The 21,984-nt window shown below is 46.9% G+C and overlaps 1 protein-coding gene across 2 annotated transcripts in view; it reads left to right on the forward strand.

The window, feature by feature from the left end:
* FRMD4A (FERM domain containing 4A) overlaps nt 1-21,984 on the forward strand; it is a 368,735-nt gene that overhangs the window by 260,421 nt on the left and 86,330 nt on the right. For both annotated transcript variants that reach the window (XM_018068125.2, XM_018068124.2), the window contains exons 4-5: nt 11,363-11,457; nt 19,368-19,460. In XM_018068125.2, coding sequence (XP_017923614.1) covers nt 11,363-11,457; nt 19,368-19,460 — 188 coding nt within the window. The remainder of the gene's footprint in view (nt 1-11,362; nt 11,458-19,367; nt 19,461-21,984) is intronic.

The following is a 21,984-nucleotide window of genomic DNA, read 5'->3' on the forward strand; positions in this document are numbered from 1 at the left end:
CATTTGGGTTTTTGTGGGTTGAGACCAATTGTTTGTTTGTATTATTGTACTTACTGTATTATTTTAATAAATTGTTATTCTGACTTATAATCTCTCCTTTGAGTTGGGTTCATTCCCCCTGCTGGTTAACTTTTAAACCAGCACATTTTGGCGCCCAAACGTCGGGCAGAGAGAGAGAAGTCAGAATCACAATTTCATTTGAAGCATTTGTCTATTTGAATATAGAAACTCCCTGATCACCATGTTGTTTGATGCACTCACATGGATGTTGTATTTGAGCCTGTTCATATTTCCACAGATGGCGTATTATTTGCCTGTTTTGATGCTCTCTTTAAGACCAGGGAGAGGGATCCAAATTGCTTTATTAGTATATTATGTTTATGTCATTCTAACATCAGAAGCAATGAGTTTCATTGTAAATGTGTATTCAGTCCTGTTTGCCTGTCCTGGTTTGGGTTGCTACCTCTGGGGCCTCATTAAAAATCGTACCCAGCTTTTTGGGGGAACAGGGGTGGATGGTTTCCAGCCTCCCACCTCCTTCTTCCCCTTCAGACCTGCTAAAACAGTTTTTGAAAATATTGAGTTCCCTTTTGATGTTAAGGACAGCATAATGTTATTGTTAGTGTTGCTCTGTCTGCTCTGTACTGTGTACACCATGTTTAGGGTCAGAAAAGTGCCTTTTAGGGAGGTTGGTTGGACACCTGCCCTGGGAGCAGATAATGCTGAGTGGCACGGGAAGTGGGAGGACATCAGCCAGTATTTGGAAAAGTTTTCTCCTCCAATGATCTGGAAATTCACCCCTGAACAACTGCAGGATCCTGTTAGCATGATAAGACTGGTGAAGGAAAAATGCTCTGGCAGCTCCAGAGATGGCCAGCTCACAGCAACCTGCTGGGCCCTGGCCACTGCCTACCGGGCACTGCTTGACATGATACAGCACTGTCAGGGCGAGGAGAGAAGGACCAAATCCGCAGACACCACGTCCACCCAAACCACAGCTGAGTCAGAGGGAGAAAGAAATGAACCAACCAGCACCGTGTCCACACAAACCATCGAGGAGCCAGAAGAACAAGCAAAACCAATAGCAGTCGCCCCTGTCCAGAAAAGGAAATCAAAGACTAAATCAGTTCGCATAGCAAATGATGACGAAGAGGCGGGACCTTCACATCCACCGGAGGAGACAGAGCCAGAAATAATCACTCGGTCCCTATCCCTGGGTGAGCTACGTGAGCTCCGGAGAGAGTTCACACGACAGGCGAACGAGTCCATTCTGACCTGGCTGCTCCGAATCTGGGATGCCGCAGCTAACGATACGATCCTAGATGGGAGTGAAGCCAGACAGCTGGGATCCCTGTCTCGAGATGTAGTCATTGATCAGGGGATTGGAAGGAGGCAGGAAACTCTCAGCCTCTGGCGGCGACTGTTGTCCAGTGTGAGGGAGAGATACCTTTGCAAGGAGGACCTCCACGTACAGCAAGGACAGTGGAACACGATGGAACAAGGTATCCGGTGCTTAAGGGAGTTAGCTGTACTGGAGATAATCTTTTCAGAGGATGAAAGATTCCCTAAGAGTCCAGATGGCGTACAGTGCACCTCCCAAATGTGGTTAAAGTTTGCACGACTCGGGCCAGAAATGTATTCCCGCTACTTAGCAACGCTGCAATGGAGGGAGGGAGAGGACAAGGTGGGAGCATTGGTTAGCAAACTCAGGATTTATGAAGACACTGTCACCGCCCCATTACGAGCCCACGTCTCATCTGTGGAAACCAAACTGGCTGAACACGTCCGAAGCCTAGAAGAGAAAATTGAAGAGGGACACCAGAAGCTAAGAGAAGAAATTAAGGAAGGGATTTTCCATATCTCGCCAGGACGAACAAGAGTCTCTGCTATCAGGAGCCAGCGTCCCCCAGCTAAGGAGAGAAGGTACACTCCACGTAGCGATCTATGGTTTTACCTCCGTGAGCATGGAGAAGATATGAGGAAGTGGGATGGGAAACCCACCTCTTCCTTAGCAGCCCGGGTACGTGAACTGAAAAGAGGAACAAATACCATAAAGAACTCTTCAAGGGTAAACGTTGCTCCAGTCTCTCGTGGGCAAGACTCCAGACGGTACAGGAATGATGATACGTCTGATCCTCTTGAAGGGACCTCCAGGTCATACCCACAAGAAGAGCACAATGAGTACCATGACCAGGACTAGGGGTGCCCTGCCTCTAGCCAGGTAGAGGAGAGGGACAATCGAGTCTATTGGACTGTGTGGATTCGGTGGCCTGGCACATCAGAGCCACAAAGATATAAGGCTTTAGTGGACACTGGCGCACAATGTACATTAATGCCATCAAGATACGTAGGGGCAGAATCCATCTCTATTTCTGGGGTGACAGGGGGATCCCAACAGCTGACTGTACTGGAAGCTGAAGTGAGCCTGACTGGGAAGGAATGGCACAGACACCCCATCGTGACTGGTCCAGAGGCCCCGTGTATCCTTGGCATAGATTACCTGAGGAGTGGGTATTTCAAAGACCCAAAAGGACTTCGTTGGGCTTTTGGCATAGCTGCTGTGGAGACGGAGGAAATCAGACAGTTGAACACCTTGCCTGGTCTCTCAGAGGACCCCTCTGCTGTGGGACTGCTGAAGGTTGAAGAACAATTGGTACCGATAGCCACAGCAACAGTGCACCGTCGGCAATACCGCACCGACCGAGACTCTGTGACCCCTATACAAAAGATGATCCGTGAACTGGAGACCCAGGGGGTGGTCAGCAAGACTCGCTCACCCTTTAATAGCCCTATATGGCCAGTGCGTAAGTCCAGCGGAGAGTGGAGGCTGACGGTGGATTACCGTGGACTCAATGAAGTCACACCACCCCTGAGTGCTGCTGTGCCGGACATGCTGGAGCTCCAGTACGAGCTGGAGTCCAAGGAAGCCAAGTGGTATGCCACCATTGACATAGCCAATGCCTTTTTCTCCATTCCTTTGGCAGCGGAGTGCAGACCACAATTTGCTTTCACTTGGAGAGGTGTGCAGTACACCTGGAATCGACTGCCTCAGGGGTGGAAACACAGTCCCAGCATTTGCCATGGACTGATCCAGACTGCACTGGAAAAGGGTGAGGCTCCAGAGCACCTACAGTACATTGATGACATCATTGTATGGGGGAACACAGCGGGCGAAGTCTTCGAGAAAGGAGAGAAGATAATCCAGATTCTCCTAAGAGCCGGTTTTGCCATTAAACGGAGTAAGGTCAAGGGACCTGCTCAGGAAATTCAGTTCCTAGGAGTGAAGTGGCAAGATGGACGCCGCCTAATTCCAATGGAGGTGATTAACAAAATAGCAGCCATGTCCCCACCAACCAGCAAGAAGGAAACACAGGCTTTCCTAGGCGCTGTGGGCTTTTGGAGGATGCATATCCCCGAGTATAGTCAGATTGTAAGCCCTCTCTACCTTGTGACACGGAAGAAAAATGATTTCCAGTGGGGCCCCGAACAACAACAAGCCTTTGAACAAATTAAACAGGAGATTGCCCATGCGGTAGCCCTTGGGCCAGTAAGGACAGGACAGGACGTGAAGAACGTGCTCTACACCGCAGCCGGGGAGAATGGCCCTTCTTGGAGCCTCTGGCAGAAAGTGCCTGGGGAGACCCGAGGACGACCGCTGGGATTCTGGAGTCGGGGATACAAAGGATCTGAAGCCAGCTATACACCAACTGAGAAAGAGATCCTGGCTGCCTATGAAGGAGTTCGAGCTGCCTCAGAAGTAATCGGCACCGAAGCGCAGCTCCTCCTGGCACCCCGACTACCAGTGCTGGGCTGGATGTTCAAGGGAAGAGTTCCTTCCACACATCATGCCACCGATGCCACATGGAGTAAGTGGATGGCTCTGATCACGCAGCGAACCCGGATAGGGAATCCTAATCGCCCTGGGATTCTGGAAATTATCACCAATTGGCCCGAAGGTGAGAGTTTCGGACTATCCTCTGAAGAAGAGGAGGAGAAGGTGACACGGCTGAGGAGGCCCCACCATATGACAAGCTACCAGCAGATGAAAGGCGATATGTGCTCTTCACGGATGGCTCCTGCCGCATTGTAGGGACAAACCGAAAATGGAAGGCAGCTGTATGGAGTCCCACACGGCGAGTTGCAGAAGCGACCGAAGGACAAGGTGGGTCAAGTCAGTTTGCAGAGCTTAAAGCCGTTCAGTTGGCTTTGGATATAGCTGAACGAGAGAAGTGGCCAAGACTCTATCTCTACACTGACTCATGGATGGTGGCCAATGCTCTGTGGGGATGGCTGGAGCGATGGAAAAAGGCCAACTGGCAGCGCCAAGGGAAACCCATCTGGGCGGCGGAGATGTGGCAGGACATCGCTGGCCGGGTAGAGAAGCTGAGTGTGAAGGTCCGTCACGTAGACGCTCATGTAGGCAAGAAACGGGCTAATGAGGAGCATCGTAACAACGAGCAGGCGGACCGAGCTGCCAGGATTAAAGTCTCTCAGGTAGATCTGGATTGGCAGCACAAAGGAGAATTATTTCTGGCTCGATGGGCCCATGACGCCTCCGGTCACCAGGGGAGAGATGCAACATACAGATGGGCTCGTGACCGAGGGGTGGACTTAACCAAGGACATTGTCTCACAGGTCATCCATGACTGTGAGACATGTGCTGCCATCAAGCAGGCCAAGCGGGTGAAGCCTCTATGGTATGGTGGACGGTGGTCAAAGTACAGGTATGGGGAAGCCTGGCAAGTTGACTACATCACGCTCCCCAAAACCCGCCAGGGTAAGCACTACGTACTGACCATGGTAGAAGGAAGCACTGGATGGTTGGAGACATACCCCGTGCCTCATGCCACTGCCCGGAATACCATCCTGGGCCTTGAAAAACAAGTCCTGTGGCGACACGGCACCCCGGAGAGAATTGAGTCTGATAATGGGACCCATTTCAAGAATGGCCTCGTAGACACCTGGGCCAAAGAGCACGGCATTGAGTGGGTGTATCATATCCCCTACCATGCACCAGCTGCTGGAAAAGTTGAGCGGTGCAACGGACTGCTGAAAACCACTCTGAAGGCACTGTGTGGGGAGACTCTCAAACACTGGGAGCTGCATTTAGCAAAGGCCACCTGGTTGGTCAACACCCGAGGTTCCATCAATCGAGCTGGCCCTGCCCAATCAGAACTTTTGCATACTGTAGATGGAGATAAAGTCCCCGTGGTACATATGAGAGGAATGTTAGGGAAGACTGTTTGGATTAGTCCCACCTCAAGCAAAGGCAAACCCATCCGAGGGATTGTTTTTGCTCAGGGACCTGGTTCCACGTGGTGGGTAATGCAAAAAGATGGGGAGACACGTTGTGTACCACAAGGGGACCTAATTTTGAGTGAGAATGGTCTGTAATGTTTCATTGTATATATATAGATAGATAGATAGATAGATAGATGTATATAGTTTTAAAGGGATATAGTTTTTAAAGGGGGTTAATTTGGGCATGACATGGATGGCATAGAATAAGGGGTGGATAATGTCCTAGTTAGGACAGCTGAGATCAGTTCATCATGGTGGGTGTAACCCAAAACTGTATTCTATAGCCTTCCATGTCATTTCCCAGAAACTAGACTATTGTTGTCAATAGACTATTCGCACCTCTGCCCATAGAGCATGGTGGGTGTAACCCAAAACTGTATTCTATAGCCTTCCATGTCATTTCCCAGAAACTAGACTATTGTTGTCAATAGACTATTCGCACCCTCTGCCCATAGAGCCTGACTCCTCAGGCTATAAACTAGGTGTTAAGAGGCCTGTGAGATAGGAAGATGTTTCTGTCCTCACACCCTTTGTGGAACTCCCCGCCCTGAGGGGAGCACTGAACATTCCTGCCTGAACTGGAGGATATATAATCTTGGAGTTTTGGAACATTTTTCAACCCACTCGTGGGATCCAGAGGAAGGCTGCATCTCATCGCTCTCAACCAGACTTAGACCACCACTGGACTGCGATCACCACTTTGGCCAGACTGCAGCAGCTCTCCCACCAGCAGGTTCTTCCCCTCTCCCTTTACTTTGGACTCAAACAGGGCCCAAGGAACACCACTTTGTTCAGGCCCCAGGGTACTGGGTTACACATTTGGGTTTTTTGTGGGTTGAGACCAATTGTTTGTTTGTATTATTGTACTTACTGTATTATTTTAATAAATTGTTATTCTGACTTATAATCTCTCCTTTGAGTTGGGTTCATTCCCCCTGCTGGTTAACTTTTAAACCAGCACATAGAGCCAAGGAGATACAGACAGAGCTTGGGCATTGTGTGCACTGAAGTTTTCCTGGTGTGGTTCTCTCTAGCACAGGTTGTGCCTTGCAGTGTAGGGTGTGGAGGGGGTTCTTTAAGCTATGGGGAAATGCAGGGAGACAAGCCTGGGAGAGTCAGCCAGTTGTGATCTCATATGGACCTTCTTGCACTGCCTTTGGTGCCTTTTCATAATCTTTCTTGGTGGCATGTTCAAGGTACAGAGCTGCTACTGAGGTTCAGCTCTTCTCCTGCCACCTCCTGACACCACTAATAAAGCTCTTCCTTTCCTCTAAGTAATTATTTGAACAAACTTTGGCTGCTTTTGGGGGAGGGAGAGAAGGAATGAGTTCACTGCTTCAAGCCTGCAGGATCTGGGGTTGCAGAGGGCCCTGGCCATGCACTCATTGTGCTCTTTGCTGCTGAGGCCTTGTGGATCCAGAACATAAGGCAGCATTTCAGACAAATCTCAGGCATGGCCCAGGCATCAGGGAACGGTGTCTGGGTCGTTCTGCTAATAAGGAGGCAGCCTCTAATGAGTCCACCTCTGCTCTTCTGACTCTCCGAGAGGGAAGGGAGAAACCTCAGCATGTCCCTAAGTCAGGGTTGATTTCACAAAAGAGTTGTACCACTCTACAGAGCATCAGGAATCCACTGGACAGTGTTTTGGTGCCATCATGCCTGGCAAGTGGATCCAGTGACCCATTGTTGAGGTATTAGGTTTTGTGGAAAGTGTCATGGTTTCAAATCCAGAAAGTTCAATGTGCAAAGTGTTGCTCATTCCAGGCTGGAGTAGGAATTGGGAAGTACAGGTAGGGGCCCAGACTCATGAAGGCACTCGTCTTGCTGCCATGCAGAGAAGGCTCAGGGATAGGGTTTGGCTAATGAATGGCTGGTGTTTGTGCCAAAAACTCCACTATACAGCTCACCAGGAGCAGGATCTTCTCCCCCAGGGCCAAAGCTCCATTGTGCTGGGACCACAACCAGGTCCCTGCTGTTTTCTCTAGTAACAATAACAGTTCATTTACAGTGCACTGTTCTTCACGGGCCTTTCTGCAAAGAGGGTCCTGTAGTGGGAAGGAGCAGCAGGGCATTCCCTGGCTGAATAATGCTGTTCTGTCAAACCCACCCCACAAGCAAAGCACAATCAGCTCTCACTGCTCCAGCTGAAGGATTTCTGCTGGTGTTCCCCATCCCAAGCTCAGGCCATCCAGCTGGAGCTCTTGACATGCTCCACAGTGCACGTTTTGTGATAGAGGTTACATGGAGGATTCCAGGAAGGAGATGAAAAGCAGCAGATGCAGAGGGGTCTCCACAGCTGCCTGGACAGCTCACAGGGCACCACAGTCCAGCTCTGCATCACTGAGGACACAGTTCAGTTTCTAGGCTGAATGCCACCTGTTACTCTAATTTATTCCTGTGAGATGCACAAGCTATCTTGCTGACCAGCCAGCTGTACTGAATGCAGAAGGTCCTGGTCCCACTTTCTATTGACTTCCCTGCTCTGAGAGACCAGGTCCCCATCTTCTTCAATGTGCCTGTGACGGAAGTTTTATTAACGCAAAACGAATATCCCTCCGGAAAATGAAGTCCAGAAATTAATAATGAATTAAAACAACTTGCCACAGGCATTGCTAATGAGCTCTTTGTCTGCGCAGCTCACATGAAAGGAGGTCATTGCTCAGCCATTCCCATCGCGAATGGCAAGAAGATTAACCGTTAACATCGAGCGCCAGGGGCTCTCCTGGGACATCGGGACAGGCTGCTGCTCAGATTGTGCCTGGCTGGGTTTTCCTGCCTTATCCCTGCTGTGCAAGTTTGTCTTGAGGAGTATTTACTACCTGGAGAAGACCCCTTCCTTCTCTCCCCTCCGAAGACTCAGGTTGCCTGTCTGTGTTGGGAGGACACAGGAGTCATCCCAAGGGAAAGGACAATAACCTTGCAGAGCTTAAGGGTAGAGAGGAAAGTAATCTTGAAGGGGACTAGCAGGGCTTAACTTCACTGCTTCATAAGCCTCTTCAGGGACTCTGGCCCAGTAACTAACTTGGCACTGCTCCAGTGCTGGGTCTGCATCTATTGTTCTTTCCCCTTATCTTGCAAGGCAAAGGGTTATCCTGCCTTATCTTCTACCACAGGCTTTGGAGGAGGCCCTACAGCAAGGGCACTGGAAATAGTGTCTCTGCCAAGCCCCAGGGGCAGGAGTGGGGCTGTGCTGGGAGAGTAGCATTCACTATTGGTCATTAGAGAAGGGAAAGCTGTCACACCAAGCTGACCATCTCTCCACGGCTTTTTCATCATCCAGGTCTCACTCAGCAGAAATAAGGAAGCAGCACATCGCATTTACCCATCTTGTCTGGGAAGGGTGGCTGAAGGCAGGTACCTTTGGGTACTGCTCACCACTGGATAGCTGGGGCTGGATGCAGTCGTGCGTGAGGCAAGGGATGCTGGGCATCACTTCTCCATGAGGTGGCTGAACAGCAGAAGGGGATTTTACCCCTTGACAGTGTCCCTGTGGCATTGCTGGCTGACTGGAGCAGAGGGACCCATCACTCCCCCATGTCCACAGGAAGCCTGTTGCACATCAGCTTTCTATTGCTCTGTTCTGCTTTTTTGTGAAATATGAAAGTTCAACCTATTCCTTCCAAGTGCTCAAGCCAGGCTTGGGAAAATGCTATTATGTTTGAGGCATGCTGTTTCACCACCCTTCTCCACCCCTGCCCTCTCAGGTGGGACACTGATGGCTCACTCCCTTGCTTGGCAGCACAATTGCTCGTTTATCAAATAGCTGAGTCATCCCAGAGCACTGGGTGCCAGGCAGTGACAGCCATGCAGCACTGCACCTGCAATGCCCTCAGACATGGATTCGCCTCCACCAACTGCCCCCACTTTGGCCTTGGCCATGGAGGAGTCAGACCTGCCATGCATTCCCATCCATCCTCTTGCAGTAGTGCTGGCTTGGGAAGAAATCCCTTTCTAGTGCAGAGAGAATTCGGCCCAACCAGGAGAGAAAGTAGCAGGGAGACTTGGACAGGAGTGGGGGAAAAGCACAGCTTCAAACTACACACTGACAGGCTCAAACCCCTCTTCCTCTCTGTCCTTTATAAGTTTTTGCATGTTTGTCTGTTGTTAAGCTGAAAACTCATCCTACACCCCACAGTAACCTGCCACCTGCACTGAGCCTGTGTATCTCTGAATCCACCCAGCAGTCTTACCATCCTCTTTGCCACAGTATTTTTGTATATCGTAAGTCAAACTGTAGTTTGTTCTTCAAATGCTCTGGCAAAGAGAAGTTCATCTTACAGGAGACAGGGATGCTGCAAATGTCCCTCTCACCCAGCACAATGCCAGGAGAGAAGTATCTGAGGAGTCTCCAGAAAGTCTGGATTGGGTCCCTGAAGGGACAGGGGATCTGACCATGACCTCATGCCTGGTCTGCTCATCTCTGAGCACTATGTGGGAGCTGATTCAGGAGTGAAAGTCAATGCAGCTGGCAGTAAAGTCATAGCAGAGACTCCAACAGTTGTGCCTGAGAAGTCTGACTTGGGAATTCAAATTAGGCTGGTTGCATCCCACCTATTTGTTATCTGCCAGCCTGTTCCTCCTACACAGCAACTTCTTTTGTATTCAGAGGCTTCTTTAAGTCAGTGCTGCATTTAGGCACAGCTGTTGCTTCTTTCTTTGCTGGAATGACCTAGAGGCCCCCTGTGCATTGGGTGCCCCAAAGGGGCAGTTCAGACATTGTTGTAACTGCACTAGAAGAGAGCAGGGAGATGGGTGGGTGCAGAATGGTGTGACACTCATATGAATGCCAGGGAAGTACACAGGGAAAGTCTCAGCTGTGTCAGATACTATGATAGTGCTGGGTTTAGGAACATTTCCAGAGGTTGAGAGTTTTATGAGTCTGTTCAGGTGTTAAAGTACAAATCAGGGCTTTTTCAATACAAGCTGTGTTTCTGTTTACAGGGCAGGGCAGTCGATTAGGACAGCAGGGTTATCAGGTCCTCGACACTCATTTTCTGCACAGCATCATCATTTCACCTCCATTTAACAACAGGTTCATGTCTGGGGTAACTGACTCAGCTGCCTGGCAGACTGGTTGGGTCAGTCAAGCCTGCAGACAGTTTTATTTTCCCTGAGGCTTGCAGCACAGAGATTTGTAGACCAAATCCTTATAAGCAGTTACCAGGGAACATTGTTGGGATCTCTGACCCCAGCTGTGCCAGTGCTGCTGTAACCATTGCAGTTACAGCAATGGGATCTGGGGCTATTGCAGGCTGCAGCCACCTGGATCCTTTGAACCCCTGTTTCTGACCAGTGACAGTCAGGACAAGAGCTGTGTTATGGCCAAGGCTTCAGAAGTCTGGTCAGAAACACAGGAGTTCAGCAGACTGGGGAAAATTCATAGAGGCAGAAGGACACTTTGGAGTTAAAAGACAAGATTTTGCAGAAAAGGTAGTAATGCACCGTCCTCTGTTTCTCTGAGCTTGGCTTTTATGCTCTTACAAATGGTATTTTGAACATGTGTGCTACTTTCCTGTCTTTCTTTCCAAGTGCCTAAATTTGAGGATATATCCTTATCTCTATATGACAAGCAATAGTGAATGGGAAACTATTTTGTTCTGTCATTTACTTCTCATTTGGTCCTGTCACATCCTATCTTTTGGCACTATGTATTTTGTTAGTGTTATGAGCATATATCCATGCTGTGTGTGAGAGAGTGGGTGTCTGAAATGTGTTTGCAAAGGTCCTTGATAAAAAGCTTTAACAACTAAAATTATCAAGAGAGGCAGGAGGGAGCTGGTCCTGGTAGATCCAAGCACTGGCAGGCAGCAAGTCATCTGTCTGCAGGAACATTAAGCACTGAATAGGTCAGAATTGCCAGGTTTTTATTATTTACCTGGGAGGGAAACTATTGCTCATTTCAAGGGGCTAATGTTCCTTGCAGATTTACCTTGAACACCAGAGAGAACATAAAAGCAACAGCTGTGGAGTGTCTTCAAGGATAGTGTTTTCCTCCAGAAGCACAGTGCAGTTCTATCCAAGTTCTCCTCATTAATCACTTTCTTTCATTCTTGTCTTCCAGCCAAAGCTTTTGGCCAAGGAGTTGCTTGACTTGGTGGCATCTCATTTCAACCTGAAGGAGAAGGAGTACTTTGGAATTGCATTCACAGATGAAACGTAAGTGTGAGAAATCAAAGACCTAAGAAGCAACTCTTAGATATCAGAAAATCTTGTTGTGTTTGTCCTAAGCAAAACAACCAGCATAGAAACACTGTGCAAACCCATGGTCCTAAACCAAGGTCTAGGAGGGCATGGACCTCACATCAAAGTCTGTCCTGTACTGCCCCTTCCTCAGAGGGCTAGAGGCCTCTCATGGCAAGTATGGCTGGAGGTGAACAGAGGCAGTAACAATCCCTTCCTAACCCCATGTTCAAAGAGTTGGAGTCATTTGCCACTGTTAAAAGGTTACCTTAAGCCCTCATGGATCTAAGATCGACTCACTAGTTCATTACCAGATTGGTGGTTCAATCAGTGTTAATCAGTCTATTCACTCAAGCAGGCTTAAAAGTGGTGCTATATTATTTCAAGGAAAGGAAAAAAAGAAACCCAACCTCACAAAATTACTCTACTATTTCTGATGGTTTAGATCCCAGATTCGAGTTTCTTAAAAATAAAAAGAAAGAAGGAAGTGTGGGAAAGGAAGGAATTGCCAAATTTAGCATGAATTAAAAGCATTTTTAAATATAAAATTTCCATCATGCAAAGGATTTGACCTCATCAGGAATCATACAACAGCCTTATGGCTGAACTAAACCAAAGGATGGGACACTGACACTGCAGTCACCTCAGTGTTGGTTGTTTGCCTAGAACAACAGCTCCCAGAGTCCTCGAATTACCACAAAATTTGAGGGTTTGTCTCAAGACAGGCCACGTCTACCCCCTGATTAAACGGCAAGAATAAAATTAGCACTGGAAAAGCATTAAGGTCTGCCAAAGTCTGTGATTAGTCCTAGGCTGTGACCCCTCAGTGCTACTGCACAATCCCTGCTACATTTTTCCATCTGTCTGTTTTCTCTCAGGATTTACACTGTCCTTTGCATATGGACTGGGTCTTGTATGCACACCCACCTACTCCACCTCGGTGTGCAATGGGTTTTCTCTTCGTATATGAATCAGGAAGATTCATATTCAGGAAGTATCATTTTAAAAACCCGAGATTTTCAAGCCAGTGCTGTGCCTCCAGAACAGCTGAGTCAGCAGTATTGCTGTCGTGAGCCAGTTCCGCTCTCCTGCTGAAGTAGCAGGGAGATGTAAATCATCTGCTGGAATAATGATTCGGGATCGGGTAATCAGAGGCTGCTGGATAATTACACAAACATATCCTCATTCATCTCGGCAGTAAGCACCCCTCTAAAGTCAATTCCTTTGGCAAGTGCCTGCCTTGGACAGCTTGAGGCCATCTCAGGACACAGTTCCCAGGATGGAGGAACACTCAGCATCAGGCACGTGCTGACACAGTACCTGAATCCCAGAACCCATCCCAACTCACTGACATGAGCAACTCAGCCCTGTAGGAGATCTCCAACCCAACACAAATTAATGAGACTGATCCTCCAGGGAGGAACAGCAGGAGGCACTGACCATTTATACAGCAGGAGGAGGAAATTGCTCTTACCACAGTCGTATTCTGTGTTGGAGAGAGCAAGTTACTCAGTGGGTGCTGCCTGAGGGGTGTAGGAAAACCACCAGAGAAGCCAAAGCATGCTATGAGGTGAAAATGTTCCCTTAACAGTCCTGACAGCACAGGTGAGAAACGAGACACATGTCAGAGTGTAACCAGAGAGCAGCTGAGCAAGCCCCAGCTCTCAGTTGAGCTGTGAGGGCACAGGGCTCCCCTGGGAGTGCAAGGGAAGCTAATGAGGAGGTGTCAATTAGAGAGAGCCCAGGCTTCCCTGGGGCCTCCAGGTTTAACGCCAAATGGTGTGAGCAAAGATATGAGTTTGTGATGGGAGGAAGTGCAAGTATCTGATAGAGGTTATTGAGGCAGAGCTCAAAGATACACAATGGATGCAGATGGATGTGCTCTGCCCTGGCAGGATTTCAAAGGGTTAGGTGATGGCATCCACTCTCTTGGTCACCTTCAGACCTGTAGTCAAGATGAAGCAGGGCGCATTTTAGGAGATCCTCATCCAGCCCACAGGAAAGTTTTGGGGACACCCTCATTAAATCAAGGAAATGCAACTCAGAAACAAGCCAGTAAGTCCAAGCTGATCTGAAGCTGGTCTGCAGCCCTTCTTCTGTCCCACTGTGACTCTGACATTTGCACTGAGGCTTCTTCAGTGCTGTGAGAATAACCTTGACAAAAGTATTTCTTCTTCAGTTGTAAAATGCTTTGAATAGAGTTGTCACAAACAGCAATTGTTTTATTTGACTGAACATAGACAAAAGAATATACCTGGGGCCTTGGACAGGGTCTTGGAAATAGATGTTCCATGTCAACTTGAGAAAACAAACTGGGCTGTTTGTACCACAGATCTTAACCTGCAATGTGAAATGGAAATATAAAAAATCCCCTTTCTCCAAAAAGTAGTAAAAATAGTCCCCTAATTTGTATTTGCAGGGCACCTAACACAGCCCTTTAGCTGATACAGACCGAGCACGTGAAAAGAAATCCTTTAATTCTGTGACACAGACCCTCAGGGACTTCATTCTCTTCACTCCCCACTGAATTTCCATGTGCCTTACTTGAAGGGAACTCATAACCAGCTAAAACAGAAAAAGCCTGGTTCATAAATGTAGTCTGGGGTTGGCTAAATTGCAAGTTTAGAAAGAAGAAAAGCCACTAAAGTATTAAATCAATTCTTCTATTTAAGTGTAAAAGCTCTCTGAGAGTAATTTATTTAGAAATTATTTGTACTGGGGATTTCCATTCATTAGTTGTGCTCTATCATGACAACCTTAGAAGAAAATCAATAGGAACAACCTTTGCGTTGGCAACTTAATAGTTTCTTGTGATAATATAGGGCCATTACTGCATTCAGCGTGACTAAAATTAGATTGTCAGACTATTATGGAGGGGGGAATAACGCCTTCTATTTTAATGATCATAGGAACGCTTTATGGTGAGCCATTAACTGCGGGAGAGCACAGGTCAAAAGGGTGTCCCTGTACAGCACGTGGGGCCAAGCTTCACAGGAAGCCAGAAGAGCAATATGCTGGTTGATTAAAATTGAAAAGGAATGGGGAAAGGGCTTTTTTTTTTAGTTCAGCTGGTTATGAATCTCCGCTAAGTGCCCTTTCCCTTGGCATCAGCTCCTCCAGCATTCACTGAGAGCAAGTGGTCAGAATTACCCTTCTGTTCACTGCAGACTCCCCGTCTGGGCCCTGGGCAGGTTTTCCACATCCTTTACTTGTCCTTAGATGTGAGTCACCTGCTCCATGGAGAGTTACCAACTTTTGCATCCCACAGCTCCCCCTCTCCATGGGTCCAATCAAAAGCTGACTCAAACCCTTTTGCTCCCTCACCAGAGAACCTGCAGAACAGCTTCTTCAGCTGATTAATGCATATGATAAAAACTGCAAGGCACTGAGACCCTCAATATTTATGTTACATGTATCTAGAGATTGTACTAACATGATAAGGCAATGATAGAGGATGCCCTTGATCAGCACAGGACCCTCTGGCCAAGGGGATGGCAAAGGGGCAGCAGGGTACCACCCTTCCCTGGAATACTCTCTCATCCCTGGGAACTGGGAGGAAGCCTATTTCCACCTTCCAGCCATGTGGCAAAGCCAAAATGAGGGAGCAGGTGTCCCACATCCTGGTCGAAGAGCTGGTCCAGTGGAGGGTGCAGCCTTCAGAGTAACGCCCTGCTCTGGCACTGGACCAGGTCTTTTATCACCAAGTCCACTCTTTTCCAAAATTTGTATAGTTAAACTCATATAGCTTCTTGAGCTTCTCAGCCTCTTCAAAAGTATTTCTTAATTGAAAAAATCTGTGAACTTAAAGGGTTTTTTGTTTCTGTCACGACTGATGAAACCGTAAAATAGTTTATATGGTTCCTATTATGTGAATTGATCTTTCTCAGTGTCCACTCAATTCAACATGAGTTTGACACTGAAGGGGTGTGAGTTGGTTTATTGGTCTAAATACCTTTATAACACAAATCAATGTGGATCCACTTTTCAGAAAACTGGACACTAACCAGTAAAACTCTATAAACAGAACCACCTGGAGGCAAAGTACTCATTGATGTACCACACTTTACTGATAAAAGAAAACAGAACTACTGCACAAAATTGACAATATGGACCCTGGGCACCAAAATCCATACTCAGTCTGTAAACTGAATGGACCCAGTTTCTTTTCCTAAAAGCAATTATGTGGTTGTTGTTGACACTCCAGTTTAACTGCCAACATGAGTACAGCCAACAGATGAAAATGAGCTGGCTTCCAATATCTGACCTCCCTATAGGTCCCCCAAAACTGTTTACACCATTGTTTGTGAATACACTGATACAAACACCCAAACGAACAAATCAATGGTGATAATGAAACAAAAGCTACTTTGTGTCTCTAAATTGAACCATGAAGGAAATCCAGTTAGGCTTAGGCACGTATGAATGGGATCCCAGTGCAAGCTGCCTAAATCGGTCCATGAAAATTGTCAGGATTGCTACATGCCTAGGGTTATATGCCCATACTTTTCTCTGTCTTACATGGGATTGTGCTCCATGAATAGTTCTGCTGACGACAGGAGGACAGCTTCCAGAGCCAAGAGTTTTGTGGTGTAACGGCATCGGAGTTTGGCTCCCCAATAGACCACATTCACAGGCAGATGCCAGTGACTATTCACTGCTGCTCTCTACATGCCACACATGCACACTTGAGAACAAGGAGTTAGGTGACAGTCTGCAGTCCAGAAGCCCTCAGCGATGAAAGATTGTAAGTAGTAATTGAGTACAGTGAGCAGTTAGCTCCCGGCAGGGATTTAAGTGACCTTCCTCCTCTGAAGGAGCTTTGGATTTAAGCTCCATGCAGATGAGAGTAATGAAACTCTTCAGCCTAAAAACTCAGTGGCAATTAAATGTGTTATTCAGTGCACACAACCGTGTACGTGTGGGACATAAACGTGTAACCTGGTATGCACACGTCTATGCAGGTAGTCATTTTGTACTGATTATATCAACCAGATTCTCCAGTTAAAACACGGTGAGAAAGAAAAGTCTTTTCAAAATAAGAAATATACCTTGAAGTGATTTATTGTGCTGTGCACCATGGCTTCTCAACCCTTCCTTGTGCATGTTAGGCAAAGCCAGACATTGCTGTTGAATAAACATAGAGGTAGACAGTAAGTCCATTGTCAACAACTCTACCTGGGTGGGAACTGGTGTGTAACACCATCAGCTGCTGGTGGCTGCTGCTTTGGTGATACAAATGGAACTGGACAGGTTCAGGATAGGATGTCAGGCTTAGTGTGGCTTTTCCTTGCTCTGACAGTGCTTTGTACTGTGGCCTATGTGGTTAAATGCTCAGGTTGTCCTTTGGCTAGGAATGGGTGAGCATGGCTAGTTTCAATCCTCATCTGTACTTCACAGCTAATTTCAGCCTTCCTGACTCATGTTAAAAGAAACAAAATAGCACTTCAGGACGAGAAGAATAGGGAAAAGGACAGATTTCAAAAAGGGGGGATGCAGCAGGAAATGTAGAAACCTCTAATATTTAGGTGCCTGGGCTGTAAATCTTTCAGTGGGGCTTAATTTCTGTCAGCCTGGAACATCAGTCTTCTAAAAACCAAATCTTGTTAAAGTACCCATCTGTACTGAACAACAGGGAATGATGCAGGGTTCCTACAGTAGCATTGGGCAGCTACATGCCAGCAGCAGAAATGATGGAAGGAGACCCCACTGTGCTGTGTGCCCAGCTATGGAGCCTGCTTAGAGCCAGGCCAGTTAGTCCCTACACCCAGCCCAGCTAGTATGGCCATCCTCACCCTGATGCCAGTGCTGTCACAGGCTGGGCAGTCTTCCCTCAGTCCATGAGCTGCAATAGAGACATATGAAGTGACCAGTTGGGCTTGAAATTCTGCAGGATATCACCCCTTCACAGTAGGCAGGCTGCTACCAAGTCTACACCCTTAAAACACGGTTCAGGTTTCCCTATACCTAGAGAAAAAATTAAATAAAGAAAAAGCTTATGTAAAAACTTCATCTAGAGGAAAAAACCTGCCTAAAAATTAAAATACCTTGGGAAGAAACACACAGGTGTCTGCAGTAGGGGATAAAATAGGCTTTGATCCTTTTGTACGCCAAAAGATGTGCAGGATGAGTTTGAAAATACCTGATTCCACATGTATCACTTGTACCACATTGAGACTCAGTACTTTTGCAAAGCAGAGACAAAGGCTGAATAAACTGAACACCTGACTTCTATATGGCAAAATTTGAGAACTCTTTTGTAGATGTCTGATCCTGAACCCATGGCAGTGATGAGTGGAGCTCAGCAGTAATTTTGAATTCCTTAGTGGAAAGCAGTGTGCTGGCTGAGGTGAGTCCACACAGGGTCCCAGATGGTCTCCAGGGCAGCCTGGAGCTGCCTGGGTGGGAAGGTTCCTGACCTGCCCATCCTCTTCTGCATCCATGTAAACCAGGGCAGCAGTACAGAAATTCCAGCTGAACCCAGGTGATTCAAAGCCTGCTGAAACTGCTGCTTTCTCCTTTATTTATTTTTCTAGGAAAGATGGAGGGGTGGAGCTGCAAATCCAGTTAAATTGCTACAGAGATGTCACTGCCTACTTTCCTAAGGGGCTTCTCAGTCGCCCAAAGCTCATGCTTCCTTCAAGGAGGAACGGGCAGACCCCTGTGAAAGCTGAATGTGTTTGCTGACAGGGTACATTGGTAAGGCTTGTTGCAATTCTAGAAGTTAATTTATTGGGTTTTTTTAAAGCCAATCTCCTTTTTTTGGCTTTTTTTTTTTTTCATTTACAGTGGAATGAAGAATTATTCTTGAGGATTAGCATGAGCTGGTGAATAGGCACTGGAATAAAGCTCAGAACATCTGAGTTCCATTTCCTGCTTTATTTGCTGCAAGATTCTCCCCCAAATCACTTCAGTTCTCTCGCTCCTTACTTTTCTAGACAGCAGAGCACTGAAGGCAAGGGCTGCCTCTCCCTCTGGGTGAAATCTGGTCTGGCTGAAATCAATAGCAAAAAACTCACAGGATGCAGCCCTAGCATCACTGGAGGCAATGGCAAATTTCTGGCCAGATTCAGTGGGGCCTGAATTTCACCCTAGGTATTTCCACAGTGCCTAATTTAACAGGGCCTTTATCTCAGCAGGGGAGTGAGATGCCCCCGTAATACAAATAATGGTATTTATAAAGTCCCTCTCACACACACACACACACAGAGCGCTCTACAACGCGGGGAACGTGACAAAGAACAGAGTTCCTGCCCAGGAAAGCTTCCAGCAGCAAGGCACGAATGGATAAATTGCAGCAGAAAATAATGACGACAGGTACCATCTAGGCAAAAGAAAAGCAGCATGTGGTAATTGGAGCTGGAACGCTTCACAGAGCAGCTGTTTTTCAATAGCTCTCTGAAGAAGGAAAAACGAGGGCCGGGCAAACCTAGAGAGGCTATTGCAGGCATGTGGGTGGTAAATAAACTGTCTCAGTCTGTAGAGTCAGGTTTAGCCTTGAGTGAAATACTGCAGGCGTTGTGGAAACTCTTAACCATAAGGATTTCTAATGAAAATCTTGACAGACTTTTAATGATACAACTGCTCCAGGGGCTTGTAATAAAAAGGTGAAGCTTATAACATTTTGGGCTGTCCTGCCTGCTCAGTGCTACCAGCTTTCACCCTGACAGATTGAACTTTAGCAGTTTGATTCCCAGACTGAAGCACTGCCAGGATGATATCGCCTCCACTTCTCAAACATTTACTGTGTGTTTTTCAAATATCATGCAATAGTCAAGGGCAAATAGCAGGTGGTTCAGCTCGTATTTTGTAACACCTCAGACCTCACTGCCACGAGGAGCAAGAAACCTCTTTGGTGCCAGGCTCAAAACTGTCTCTTCTCTTGCCAGGGGACACTTGAACTGGCTTCAGCTGGACCGACGGGTGCTGGAACATGACTTCCCCAAAAAGTCAGGACCGGTTGTTTTGTACTTTTGTGTCAGGTAAGTGTGTGTTGGTGAGCCCTTCCCATGGGATACAGCTATGGACAACCTGTTCCCTGCAGACCAGGAAATGAGGTTGTTGGTTTCTCACACTGTAGAAACACCTGTGGGCAAACAAACACTTCTGCAGAGGTTTCTTTTGAGCTCTTTGAGTTTGAAAACTCTTCTCACTCAAGCGTAAACAAGTAGTAGCCACACTAACACCCCGAGCTGCCCACAGAGAAATGAGGACAAGATCAGATGTTATGTCTTTACGCTTTTACTTGTGAGCTTTGAACTGGAAAGTCCAAGCTGGGTAGGGCTGAAGAACAAAGCCCTCCTTCTGCCAGGATAACCCATTTGAGCCAGCAACCTGGAGGGAGAACACTCGCTTCCTCACCAACGAGCCACATTTCCTCTGGATTGTGCCCAGGGTGTGTGTTCTGTCAGGGACCAAATCAATCCCAGTACAGTTCTGTCATATGCACCTTCCGAACTCACAAATAGCAAATTATGGCATTTTATGGCAGCCAGTTGGCTTCTACACAGCTGGATCAGACAAGAAAGGCTTTAATGAAGATTATTGTAGCTTGGGAGCTTCAAACTTCATCTGGGATTTTTACAAGGAACTGTTAGTGCTTGAAAGCTGCTGGAAGCTGCCAGTGCTCTTGTGCACACAGTGTCTTTGCCTCCAAGGGAGATATTTTCTGAGAAGACAAATTTGCTCTTGCAGCTTTGAAACGCCCAGAGAGAGGCCGGGGGCTGGGATGGCATATGCACAAAATTAAGTTGAGGGTTTTGACTTACTTTTAATGGGTAGCTCATGTCTAGAACTAGCTAGTGCAGCATTACCGTGTCTTTTTCTGTTAGGCTTTCCACTCCAGTGTTATATTACATCTGACATCACTCTCATTCATTCCATAGTGCCCACAAAAAATGAAGACCTACTTTTGAGTTTCTTCCCCTGAGTGAAGCCTTTTTTTAACTTGCATGGTGATTGTCATCCATTTGACTTCCATTACAAGGGAGGGTTCTCAAAAGCAGAGACCCTTTGTTCTGTTATGTCCCCCTCTTTAGTGGTGTATGGCCCCAAGAGTCCAGAATTTGCCTGCTGTCTCTCAAGAGAAGAGTTTAGTCTACATTTTGAGTGCTTCAAACCATAAGGGTAGATCAGAGCTGAACAGCTCCAGTACGTAAGATCCAGATCCACCTGTGCTTAGAATTAACAAAATTGTTGATGCTCGTTAAGTACACATCAACTCTGTTATCAAACATCTTGTCTAGGGGCCAAATTGAGGAATCTGTGCTAGGACAGGGATCCCATGGAAAGCAGGGAAAGCTTTGGCTGAGCAAGAGCTAAGTGCAGGTTTTAGGAGTGGAACTGTTAAATGTGTGAAAGCCGGTGCTACTGAGCCGCTCTCGTATTCATTTCAAAGACCACTCAACAAGCATAAATATTGCCATCTGTATTGTTTTATGAAAGTTGGCAGCACAGTGGAGACCAGTCATTCTAGCAGGATCGTAGCCAAGAGGCATCCTAGGATATGGATCCATATAACAGTTAGTGAATGAGTGACCCCTCCTGTTCTGGAATTGCAATCTATAGGGAAAAAATCCACACATGCATTCAGTGTCTGAAAAGTGCGTGTGTGAAAACCAGACTGATTGTGGACTTTTATTGGGGGCAGTAATGAGTGGATTGTCACACTAAGTTATGATTTGGTTTGGAGTGGAAGGCCAGATGCTTCAAGATTTAGGAATGGGCATTAACTTACCATGGCTTTTCTACTGCTTATTTCCCCTGTGGATGTCAGATGCTGGCAGAAGTTGAAAAAGTTTCTCAGCACATAAAAAGTTCCCATGTTCATCCCCAGATCTGATCTGAGCAGAAGGCAATTGAAGAAACCAACTCCAGCCAGATGGCTGAAGTTGGAAAGGCCCCACATATCTGTCACCCAGTGGTTTCAGTTTTGGCTTGGGAACTAAAGCAAGGGCTGACAGAAAGGTTGTGAAGAGACCCACCCATAGACGGGGTTTTATTTTCATAATCTGAGGGATGAGTGGCAGTTTGAAAAGACATCCATAAACATACTATAAACAGAATGCTCCCTCTACCCTGCTGCCCTCAGCTGGAAAGCAGAGATAATTAGTGCTGTGCCATACTTAATCACAGATGTGTTAATTTTTGAGGGACCATAATACCTACTATATCATTGGTAAAGGCTTGCCTGTGTTTGCAGATACCTTCTTGCATTACCCCTCCCAAGCATTGCAGCTGACAAAGCTTAGATTGGTGCTGGGCATCCTAATTGGGGAGATAGTAGTACAAGTAAATGTATGTGCCAGATGCTCATGACACAGAAATCTGTTTACTGCATTGGGATTTAGTAATGGTGTGGGTTTTTCCCTCTAGTCGAAGTAAATGTACAATTCAATCACACTGTGTAGCTACTGAAGAGATGAAGCCTCAGGCAAGAACAGTGAATGGTAGTTTGTGAAGAGGATAAGTTACATTTTCACCTTTTTTATGTGAACATCAGATTGT

Source organism: Manacus vitellinus, unplaced genomic scaffold (assembly GCF_001715985.3).
Source record: "Manacus vitellinus isolate BGI_N305 unplaced genomic scaffold, ASM171598v3 scaffold_13_pilon, whole genome shotgun sequence".
Taxonomy (NCBI): Eukaryota; Metazoa; Chordata; class Aves; order Passeriformes; family Pipridae; genus Manacus; species Manacus vitellinus.